This window comes from Lagopus leucura, unplaced genomic scaffold, assembly GCF_019238085.1.
Source record: "Lagopus leucura isolate 7727_CA_CO unplaced genomic scaffold, USGS_WTPT01 Super-Scaffold_100036, whole genome shotgun sequence".
Lineage (NCBI taxonomy): Eukaryota > Metazoa > Chordata > Aves > Galliformes > Phasianidae > Lagopus > Lagopus leucura.
The window spans coordinates 3,134,505-3,146,881 of record NW_024962285.1 but is presented as its reverse complement, the minus strand read 5'-3'; the positions used below and the strand labels follow the sequence as shown (position 1 = coordinate 3,146,881).

Here is a 12,377-nt window from a genome sequence, read left to right as displayed (position 1 = left end):
AATGTGCTTTTGAAGAGACCCTCTTGGCTGTCTCTATTACCATGCATTAATCCCCAGGACAGTCTTGGAGGATCTGTGAACTGGATTATTTTTAAAGGAATTAAATCAGGAGATTATGAGCTCTTGGGATTCTGCTAATAGACTCGATAATCTGGTGGTCATTTTGCCCATGCCACTAAAGTGCAACTAGCCTAACTAAACTCAGAAACATCACCAAGCATTTCCATTCTTACTGCAAAAATCTGCCAGCTAATATAGACATGTTTAATCATCTTGCTTACACAGTGCTTTGGGGGGGGATGGACAGACAAAATTTAGGCCTCCAGAGAATCAGGGTCAGCAAAATATATTTGCTTTTTTTTTTTTTTTTTTTTTTTTTTTTTTTTTTTTTTTTTTGTTTGTTTGTTTGTTTGTTTGTTTGTTTAATATGGGGTCCTCAGTTCATGCAATTTATTTATTTGTATGGTAATAATATCATGACAAAGCTATCTGTACTGCTGCTCGCTGCTCTGGTTAACATAGAAAACAGGGTTGTGTGGGAATGTAAGAGACCCAGTATTTCAATACCATACTGAGGAGAAAGGAATGAAAAAACAGCCTTGCTGCCACAAAGAGATTTCCTCTGTTTACAGGCTAACTACATGCAAGGTAAACACTGCCATATTAGCTCCAGTGAATCTTCTGTTCTCTCCACTGGTGCAAAAAAACCCCATAACCTGTAGGTACTGTAAGGATACTTGAGGATCCCTGGGAGAATTAACTGGTACAGCCAGGTTTGTGCTGAAACCTTTTTCTCTCTTAAACAAGCTGAGTGCAGTCTTGAGGGTTTTTGTCAAGCTGATTCAGAGATCAGAGCTAGGCTATGATGAGCCAGAGGAGTTTTACCTGTGTTTCCCTCTAGTCGATCAACAGCTTTGCATGATTAGTCAGCAAAGGGGCTACACAAAACATGAAAAAGTTGTTGCTGCAGGATTAATGGACTAAAGCTTCTATTAAAAAAAAATATTATCCTGTAAAGCTTTTATGTTCAAAGCTTTTCTTTTCAACCAGGAGTAAATTCATCCTTTCTAACCATTCCTCCATTGCCTTAATATTCTTCTCGGGTCTTTTTCTTCTTTCTACTGAACAGAAATATAAATTTAAAAAGCTGATGTGTAAAGAAGGATTAAATAATTTTAAATAATTATACACAAAGAGTGGTCAATGGCTGGACATCACTGACAAGTGGTGTCTTCCAGAGGTCAGTACTGGGACCAGTGCTCCTCAGAATCTTCATCAATGACACTGACAACAGGATTCAGTGCTGTCATGGTTTTGTCATTGTTGGTTTTCGGTATTACACATCATAGCATCATGTGGGGCACTGGGAGTCTAACTGTTAATGCTGTTAAAGTTATGGGTACCTGTCCAGAAGAGAAGAACTACATTCCCCAGGGGACTTTGTGGTCACAGAGAGGAGATAGAACTCCTGGCAAGGTCACCTCATGGGCTCTTTTTCGTCTGCTCTTCTTCGTCAGCTCTCCTCTCATCATGAAGTTCTCTGGGGGAAAGACCTGAGAGAATACAGTGGGCTGAACTTGTATAGCTGTCATATGCCTGCCTTGATACAGTCTCACTGCCTCTGCTCAATGGGACTGGGGAAGAAAACAAAGTGACCAATCTCACAGGTTGTGACAAAGGCAGGGATACAACCGATAGTTACAGTCACGAGCAAAACAGGAAGATGAGTATAATTCACTGCCAACTAAAACCGGAGGAAAAGGTAGGGAACCTATACCATAAACTATAACTGAAGCAACCCCCTTTCCCCTCCCAGGCTGAACTCCTCCTCAGACAGGATGGGGCCCTGGGGAACAGAGGCTGAGGTCAGTCTGTGCAGGTTTCCTTCCACTGCACCTTCCTCACGCTCCCACGGTGCGTCACGTCAGCCTTTCACAACCTCTCCTTGATGACATATAATTGTCTCCTGGGCCTTTATACGCATCCTTTCTGTCATGTGTTCTACCTCCTCAGTGACTGTTGCTAATTTGGGCCTTCAGAAACGAGAAAAGAGACAGAAATCCCTGCCGAGGGGTGTGGGTGACGCAGCTGGAGAGAAGAAACAACGTTTTCCAGTCATAAAAATGAGCCCGCGGTGATCTTTCCCCCCCTTTTCCACCGAACACCATCACCTGCCTTACATTTTAACAACGGAACCACGAAGCGCCAAGGAAACTATTTATCAATGGATTAGGTCCTCACAGGCTCATTTTTAAGACAGAGAAATTTGATTTCTTCTTCTCAGCTGCCCCTTTTGTGTTAGCTGCAGGATGCAGATGCGCGCCGGTGCATGAGGAGTACTGCCCCAAGAAGGATCCAGCCTAATCTGCCGCTGCTCTCCAAAAAAACTGCCAGCAGATATGTGTTTCCAATTGGTTGCAACTCTTTTATGTACTTATTGGAATTCAGTGGCGGAGGAAATTTGCGCTAGGGGAAGCTCACTGAAATTATTAGTTCAATATGCCTGCAGAATGAACATCAGTCTGGAGATGCTTGAATAATGCTCCTGTATTTTGAGAGATGAAACAGAAATCTGGACTTATGTCAGGCATGAAGTTTATACTGCAGATCTCACTGAAGCATAGAAAGAAGCTGCACACGTTTTAACAGAGATAGTCTTTTTTTTCTTTTTTTTTTTCTCATTTTTTTTTAGATTTGTGGCCAAAACAGTGCTGGCAATATGATGATGCTTCACTTGTTGCTAAGCAGTTCTAGCTCACAGTAACAAACTTCTCTGTTTATCATGCTTCCATACCAGCAAGGAGGCTGGTAGAGCACCAGAGGCTGGGAAGGAACACAATTGGCCCTGGATAACCAAAGAGATGTCCCCTACCATATAGGTTGTGCTCAGCAATAAAAGCCTTGGGGCAAAGGAGGAAATTGGTTGTTCAGAGCGATACCATGCAATGAGCCCTGTTTTCCTGGAAGTACCTGGCCATTTGCCTTCTGATGGGAAAAAGTGAATAAATTCCTTGTTTTACTTTGCTTGCACGCATGGCTTTTGGTTTGCCTAGTAACCTGTTTTTATCTCAACCCATGACTTTTCTCACTTTTGCCTTACAGATTCTGTCCCCCATCCTACTATGAACAGAGTGAGTGAGTGGCTGTGTGGTGCTGAGCTGCCAGCCACAGCTACAACAAAACAGTAAGCTTTGAAGTAGATGCCTGTGTATGCTGTCGCTGATATAGCCCTGACCATCCTGCACTGGTCACGGGTCCTCAGTGAAATGAGCTGAGCAAGTGACAGCATTTAGAGAAGATCTTGTAACATATAAGTGTCATCCACTGGCTGCAGGGAAAGGCTGGAGGGCCATGCTCAGCGGGTGGTGGTCAATGGAGTGAAGTCCAGCTGGAGACCTGTTTCAAGTGGTGTCCCCCAGGGGTCAGTGCTGGGGTCTAAACTGTTTAATATCTTCATTGATGACTTAGATGAAGGGATTGAGTGCACCCTGAGTAAGTTTGCAGATGACACCAAGTTGGGAGGTGGTGTCGATCTGCCTGAGGGCAGGGAGTCCCTGCAGAGGGATCTAGATAAGCTGGATCGCTGGGCTGAGATGAATGGGATGAGGTTCAACAAGGCCAAGTGTAGGGTCCTGCACTTTGGCCACAACAACCCCAGGCAGCGCTACAGGCTTGGGGATGAGTGGTTGGATGACTGTGAAGAGGAAAGGGAGCTGGGGGTGTTGGTTGATGCTCGGCTGAACATGAGCCAGCAGTGTGCCCAGGTGGCCAAGAGGGCCAACGGCATCCTGGCCTGCATTAGAAATGGTGTGGCCAGCAGGAGCAGGGAGGTGAGCATCCCCTGTACTCAGCACTGGTGAGGCTGCACCTCGAGTGCTGTGTCCAGTTTTGGGATCCTCACTGCAAGAAAGACACTGGAACGTGTTCAAAGGAGGGCAACGAAATGGTGAGGGGTCTGGAGCACAAGTCTTATGAGGAGCGGCTGAGGGAGCTGGGATTGTTCAGTGTGGAGAAGAGGAGGCTCAGGGGAGACCTCATTGCACTCTGCAACTTCCTGAAGGGAGGTTGTGGTGTAAAAGGGTCTGGCCTCTTCTCCCAGGCAAATAGTAGGACCCGAGGAAACGGCCAGAAGTTGTACCAGAGGAGGTTTAGGTTGGACATCAGGAGAAACTTTTTCTCTCAGAGGGTGGTCAGGCACTGGAATGGCTGCCCAGGGAGGTGGTGGAGTCACCGTCCCTGGTGGTGTTCAAGAGGTGCCTGGATGAGGAGCTGCGAGATGTGGGTTAGTGCTTGTGGTACTGATAGGAAAGGGAGGGGGGTTGGACTGGATGATCTTGCAGGTCGTTTCCAACCTTGTGATTCTGTGATACAAAGAACAAATATGTTGCAAAGCAAACAACTGGGTATTGGATAATGGCCAGGAAGTTTACAAGAAGTTGCATATATCCTGATGTTTCTAACATTGTCTACTTTTCTTCTCTAACTTTCTCTCCTAATATTCCTTTCCTCCAATTTCTCTCTTCCTATCTTTCTTTTTCTCCCTTTCTTTCTCTCTTTCTCTCCTTCTTCCTTTCCTTCTTTCTCTCTTTCTCTCACCATTGGGAGATTTTCCACCAGCATCAATCTTTTAAATGTCACCAACAGTTTGAATTTATGTACATAACATCTTGGCCTGACACACAGTATAAACTATTCTGACTAGATTTCAGGCTGATAGTTAATAGTTAAAACAGGAATCATATTTAATTCATAAAGTTCAGCAAAAGTTCAGGAATTGGTACGTAAGTATTAATAAAGGCAAAGAGGCCAAATTGAAGAAAAAGAGATATTAACCATCAGGTCATTTAATAATGGTTTTGTTGGTTTTTTTTGTGTGTGTGTGTGTTTTTTTTTTTTTTTTTTTTTTTTTGGTTAGGGGGTCATTAATACCTTTTTCCTGCATTATATAAGGTATAGAAAAATCTGAATACTGGAAAATGTGTAGGAAAATAAAACAAGTTAGAGTTCTTTGTTTGTTTCTTGCTGTTATAGGAATACCTTGGAGAGTTTATCTTTTCTCCCTGAGGGATTTCTATTTTATTTTTCATGATAAGGAAAACAGCATGTAAACAGAACAAATTTATGTTAGCAGACTTTAAATCACCTAGCTAAGATCTGTTGCTAGAATGTTACACAAAATTTTGGTTTTAACAGTATTTGGAGTGAAAGAAAATAGAACAGTAAATAAATAATAACTTCACTTGCCCTTAGACTGGTTTGTGAAATGATCAGAGAAAGGATGGATATAGCTAATGTAGTTAAAAAGACATTCTGAACTATTTGCCTAAGCAGAACAGGAGAGTTTATGGGACTTGACAGCTTGTATGCTCTTCAGGGTTTCACTGTGTTATAGGAAGAGTAATGGTAATCAGCAAAGCATGTACCACGCTGAGAGTTGGCATCTGGAGGGAATAGGTGGAGCCTCAATTGTCTCCCCTGGTGAAACAAACAATACTGAGAGATAGCGAGCTGAACTGGGAGGCTGTGATGTCAGTGTAGCTATTAGGCAACATATTTATTTGCTGACTTTTGCCTGTTGGAGATGACAATCAAAACCCAAAATATTTTGTCTGAATGGTGGTACAAAATAACACTTCACTTCTTCTTTGCTCTAGAAAAATCTTAATTTTTGTAAAATGCTATAGTAGCTACAATCTTCGTCATATACTTATCCTTTTTTTTTTTTTTTTAAAAAAAAAAAAAAAAAGCTTATTCTTTTACTCACATATAACTAATGGAAGGTAATGCATGAGGACTCTTGTCCTGATTGACTTATAGGTTGTCCATTTCCACTTTTCTTGACAAGTACTGTTTCAAAGAGAGTTACCTGGCACGGTCTTCAACCTGCTTCTCTGGGGAGTGTTATTTTGAATTTGTCTTCTGTTTCAGTCACTGTGGGACTAACGTCATACTCTCACAATCAGAGGAACTGTACATTAAGAAACCCACGCTGTGCCAGCCTCTTTCTCTGGTAAGTACAATATCAAATTCTTAGTATCCCCATTTCTCTTTCGCTCTCTGCTCTGATCTGAACGTATCCCCTTCAGAACTCTACATATTTGGAAGGTGATTCCAGCAGATCTATTCTGCCTATGCAGGACAATCAGATGGTCGTCTCTTAGAGTTCAGCTACAGGATTCCTCACTTCAAGGGAGGCAGAAAGACTCTTGGATTGAAAGGGAAAACTCACGAGGATTTGACTTATTTTATTGGGAAGGGGTGAGATGTGCTCTGGACTCTGCTCACAGGATGGACCATTACTCTCTCACCACACTTATGAGTTTTTCAGGAAGCTTGCTGATCTGGAAGAGATGAGGCCTATTTCTCTATCTTGTCTGTGTTTTCTTGCTCAACCAAAGGCCATCTTCTGAACATAGAACATCTTCTGAACACATATGGGGCTACAAGGGAAGGCAAGCACCAGTTAATAAGTGGCATTTCCACATCTTGACAGAACATCCCATAATTAATTCTGAGGAATATGAATCTATTCACATTCTTAATTAAGCTGTCACCAGATTTTCTACAGAGGTTTCAACATGCATGTGTGAATGTACAACAACATCTGTGCAGAACTACATTGTGAGAAAGATGTGACAACTGAAATGTCTCGGTCTAATCCAGGAGTGAACATATGCAGCTTGAAAACAATGTGCAATCACTCTGGCAAACTCTGCAGGGGTATGTACAAGCTTAAGCTGTTGAGATCAAGCAGCCTGGAGTGTCTGAACGACGGTCACCACATTTTACTAGCTGAAATATTTGGACAGTGTGAGGATCATAAATAGGAATATTGAATTCTTGAAAGAGCAATACAGGAAAATATTTCTCTTATGAAAATCCTAAACAGACCCAGTTCCTTCCAAATCCCAACATCTTCTGAAACTATTCCCTGAATAAAAACATCTGTCACTTGGATAAGACCAAGTCTCTTTTAATATAATGCAGACTCTGATTTACCTCTTCCCCTAATTTGCTTTTAAAAGCTTTGCTTTTAGCTGTGCCAAGGGTCTATGCTACAATTGCTGTGCCTTAGCCATATGCTTTAGTCACAGCAGTGCTTTGAAATATGGATGGTCACTTTCAGGAAGATTTAGCTACATTTAAAAGGTGTAGAGGAGTAGAGATTCTGCGGGAGGAAGAGTGCAGCTGATGGCTGTCCTCTAAAGACATATTAATATGAAATATTAATGGTAATTACTAGTTTTTAATGCATTGCCCCTGGATTATCTTTACAGCTAGACGCAGCAGACCAAAAGCTCACTTATATTAGATGGATAAACACTGTATCAGGTAAAACCATCCTTTCCTTTTGATAATTAAATTGTGCAGACTTTAAAGTGGATGTCTCATGGTTTCCCTCTTCTCCTCATCCCCTTCTGGACATGATCTGGAAGAAAAATCAGTCTACAAGTATATGAATCTTACAGAGTTTCCTAGTCCCACTCTACTTCATCTTTTATTATCTTTCCTGGAGGTTAAATTTTAAAACTTTCCATTTATAACATATACAGTGACAGAAATGTACTACGCTTTCTATGCAGAACATTTTCACTGAGGAGATGCAAGAGTATTTGAAATATGTTGTTTGGCTTTTTCCTTTTCTGTCAGGATTTTAAATATGCTTCTGATATTGGATGTTTGGCTGCAGATAACTACTAGGACTGCTTCCAAAGAGGTCGAATATTTATGACACAACAGGACACTGTGAATTCTGTGTGCTTACATTGGTATGTGCTGATGGCTATACTTCTCCTGATCCCTGCACACTGTAATTTAACAGGCAAAGATGACGTTCATACATACTGATAAGGTGTTGGATGGATGACTGGACACAAGAGGAGATGCAGGAAGCAAATCTGTATTGGGAGTCCAAGCTGAGTGCATTTGGAAAGCAGTATTAACCTCCTGTGAATATTCTTTCTTGTTTTATTCGTGGATCTCTAGCAGAGATATAACAGAGAAGCAGGTTCCCCCAGATAGAAAATGATGACCCCCCCATTAATGGCTTCACTTGTCTAATCCTAAAAAGATGTCTGAGTCGCAGGGCTAAGCCTTGTTCCAGAGCATCCTGTTGTGAAGTGTCATTCTTCACATCACTGAAGAAGAGAAAGGGAAACCCTCTCTGGAACTAAGGGCTGGTGCTTTGCTTATTAAAAAAAATTAAAAAAACTTCCCTCCTGCAACTACAGTGTCACTTCCTTCTCAGTGCTAACCTTGCTTTTGTTGCAGAGAGGAACAAAATGCCTAAACTCTTCTCTTGCTTCTCTCAGAGATGTACTGGCCCTTCAGCAATGGTGAGATAAAGCTCTTCTCTGAGACAGAGCTTGGGCAACAATCTTAATGCAAAAGGTAACCAGGCAGAGATTACTGCAGTACTTTTCAGAGACAGTGGGAGTGACTGGTTAACATCTAAGGAAGGCTTTCAAGAACACCAAAACGAAGCTGATGCTGCTTGGCATTAATGTTAAAGGCACTGGAGCTGCTTATGTTGTATTACATTTTAAGTGAGAGTCTTCACAAACGGAGTAAAAAGAAGTAGTTATCATCTATCCTGAACAGCTGCCACCACCATTTCTTTGCAAGAGAGAGGAGCTGGCTGGTGCTTGGAAAAAAGATTCACAGAACCCACAGTCCTCATGAGCGCCTTGATAGCAGAGCGAGGCACTTTATTTCATCTACAAACTGCACATTGTATTTCTGAGCAACATCTCTCACAAAGTTAAGGGCTGAGAATAAAGGCCAAGAAGTTTTCTTTCTAGAAATTTGCTGTAAGCTGAAAACCACCTGTTTTCCTGCGCTGTAACCTGCCGGCCTGCTCACTATGGGAGCCTAACAGGAGAAACTGCTGCTAGCACAACAGTGTCACCTGCTGGCAAGCGAAGTGGCAACTCATGCGTCTGCTGTCTTCCCTGAACGCCACAGACTGCTCATTTGCTTCACGTGAGATTAATGCTCTTCACGTTTATGTGAATGATTAAAAACAAAGCAGCTTGGGTGCTTCAGCCTTTGTTTTTTGTATGAGGCATTTCTTATGCATTTGATACTGGCGAAGAACACACGAAAGTCTACTGTGGGTATCACTGCCCTCAAAAACTTCACTTACAGGCCAGTGAATCTCACACTTCTGTGCATCTAACACATGTGTATTTCATACAGGTGACATGAATGACCACGTGGAAGAAAATGAAGAGAAAAGCAGCACTGCCCAGAAAACATCTGCGGAAGAATCTGTCTGTCCTGCTGCAGACAGAATGACAGCAGAACAACTGGTACGACTTCTCCAGTACTGTTTCACTGCCAAATTCCTTACCATTTGCCTTCAATTTGTTCAATAATTATAAAAGCTAAAAGCTAGAATCAATAAAACAACTGTAAAATAGTTGAGTTTGCAGGGCAGTAATTTAGAGGGCTAAGCACTTGCAAGCTCTAATGAAATAGAGAGGAAATAAAGAAGTATTCTTAGATCTATCTTCATAGAGTCTATCTAGTCTTAGAGGCTATCTCCACAGTGTTTTATATTTCCAACTTGAAATTGCATTACTTATGATCACAGACAGCAATGATGCTGATGTATACTTTCTGCACCAAAAGTCTACCCCAACTCCAAAGGAGAAATGGTATAGGAGACAGCCCAATACATTTTTATGAGAATTCAACAGAAAACACACAGCATCAGTGACACCTTTCTCTTGCTTCTCAGAAGCTGTGTGTCTCTATTAAAGATGTTTAGTTTAGCTTCTTCAATTTTATCCATGCTTTTCTCTTAGACCTCACTTGCCTAGTGCTCCCTTCCTGCACTAGCTGATCCTCCAAATATTTCCCTTGCCCTCAGCCTGCTAAGACAAAGCATGTCTATATGAACCTCAGGGAAGAGTGAAGATAAGGGCTGATCTAGTCAATATGTTTATAATTATACATATTTTTTAATATTATGGATAAACTGAAGAAAAAAGTACAAGATTTCTGTCTCCCCAAGACAACTTTCAAACCATGCCACTGTATCAGAATAAGAATCTATACCCAGAATCCTATTAGGTTCCACATTCTATCAGGGCAATAGTCAGTTAACAGCTACACAAACAAATAGTCCTAAAACCATGATCTTAGTTTTATGTAGAGCTTTGCCTTATCTTCCTACCTGTGTTAAGTTAGCAAAGATACTAATTTTAATGCCATTTGGAAGCCAGTGAAGGCATTTGGTGGCTAATAAGTGCTCGCTCTAGTTACAGAAATGATAACCTTGCTCTTCTTTCTTTTTCTGTTTTTCCTTTTTTTTTTTTTTTTTTTTTGTTTGTTTGTTTGTTTTTAGCAAAAAGTTAAGAAGGAACTAAAACACTTAATTTTTCAAAATCCAGGACCTCAGGTAGCTAACTTCAATCCTGAAACTAGAAAGCAGAGAAAAAAAGCACACAAGTCACAGATGAAACAAGACTGTTTCAATAAACCCAAGTAAGATGTATTAATTTATTACAAATTTTGCTTTTAAAAATGGTTCTCATGCTGTTTACTGAATATAAATGGAGGGAATAAGAGCATTAATATTTTTCAGAGATTTCTTATTACATATGAAAGATACATAGAGAAAATAAACTTTTTCTGTGCGACTCAGATTTTAACTTTTTCAGCACACACAATGCCTATTTCAATTAGGATCTAACACTTATTTTGACTGAGCTGCAAGTGTTGAAAAGGAAATATTTGTTCTTGGACAGATGGTCTCCACATTTGCTGGGTTTAGGCTTTAAAAATGTCAAAACACTTTCCAAGAGCCACTGTTTCTTTGCTTTTGTAGAACTCTGAGTAAGTATGACAGTCACGGCCGGCTGCTTGGGAGTAACGCTGATTTGTGTGACTGCCTGGACAAGAACTGCCTGGGTTGCTTCTATCCTTGCCCCAAATGCAACTCAAATAAGTGTGGGCCAGAATGTCGCTGCAATAGGAAGTGGGTTTATGATACAATTGAGCTTGAAGATGGGAATGTGATCAATGCTTTCCCATTTCCTACTGATCCCTGATTTTGTTCCGATAGGTTTGTACCTCAGTGAAGTTCTCCTTTCTTCATAGAATCATAGAATTATAGAATCATAGAATCACCAAGGTTGGAAAAGACCTAAAAGATCACCCAGTCCAACCGTTCACCTATTCCCAATAGCTCCTACTAAACCATGTCCCTCAACACAACATCCAGCCTTTCCTTGAACACCCCCAGGCTCGGTGATTCCACCACCTCCCTGTGCATCCATTGCAGTGCCTGACCACCCTTTCTGAACAGCAATTCTTCCTCATGTCCAGCCTGAATCTCCCCTGCCGTAGCTTGAAACCATTCCCTCTGGTCCTATCACTAATGACACGAGAGAAGAGGCCGACCCCCAGCTCACTACAACCTCCCTTCAGGAAGTTATAGAGAGCAATTCCCTTCACACAACACACAAATTCCCTTCCCTCACACAAAAATATTATCCTAACTGCCTGTTTTTCTACTGCTCCCTCACAGCACTGTGTTCCAGTTGCTGGCTCTCCCCTTGCTGCCTTCCTTCCATCTTGTTTTTGCTGCAGGCTAAAAATTATGCATAAAGAGACAAAATGTAAGCAGCCAGCAACCATAAAAATTTGAGAAGTCTGAGGTGCTGACAGTACAGAGTTCTGACAGCAGGATGGCAATGAAGGCAGGTAGTAGTTCATGTGTTATCATAATGGATCTCAGCTTTACAAATTATGAAATGTCTGTCAATGTTGCTTGCACTTCTTTATTGATGTTTCATCAGCACGCTTAAACATTTCATGTTAAGTAAAATTGTACCGAGGCTCTCAGCTCTGACTCAGGCACATTTTGCAGTGGAGGGGTGATGTCACTGCACAGGAGGCTTCCTGAACCAGGGTAGAGCAAAGTGCAAATCCCCTCCCTGCCTACCTCCGCTGCCCAAGAGCCTGTAGAAGTGTTGATGTCATAGGTGACTCCCCTCTGTGGGCAACTGAGGGCCCAATTTGACAGCCAAACCTCGCACATAAGGAAGTCCACTCCCTCGCTGGGGCTCAGCCTAGTGAAGATATCATCTGTTAGCCTCTTGCCTAAAAACTGATTAAATTTATCTTCCTGTTTTTTTTTCTCCTGCCTGGTGTTTTTGCCTAAAGTTTTCGTGAAGGTAAAGATGTTTTTTCCTCTACTAACTTCCTATATGTTTGGGGGTCCTTTTGATTTGAGATCCTTTTGATTCCAAAGACTCCACTGAGTATGTTCTGCTAGGTACAAACTTGGAAACTCAGAAAATTAAAGATAGCTAAGTGCAAAACCTTGTTATTTGTCTTCATTTCACTCTACCAGACTTTAAGCTAGT

General features: G+C 41.5%; 1 protein-coding gene across 1 annotated transcript; it reads left to right on the top strand.

The window, feature by feature from the left end:
- Positions 1–9,203: 9,203 nt before the first annotated feature.
- ARL14EPL (ADP ribosylation factor like GTPase 14 effector protein like) lies at positions 9,204–11,057 on the top strand. The gene is made up of 3 exons (XM_042882808.1): positions 9,204–9,311; positions 10,352–10,491; positions 10,835–11,057. Exons 1-3 carry the CDS (start codon positions 9,204–9,206, stop codon positions 11,055–11,057), a joined length of 471 nt encoding a protein of 156 aa, XP_042738742.1.
- Positions 11,058–12,377: the final 1,320 nt, after the last annotated feature.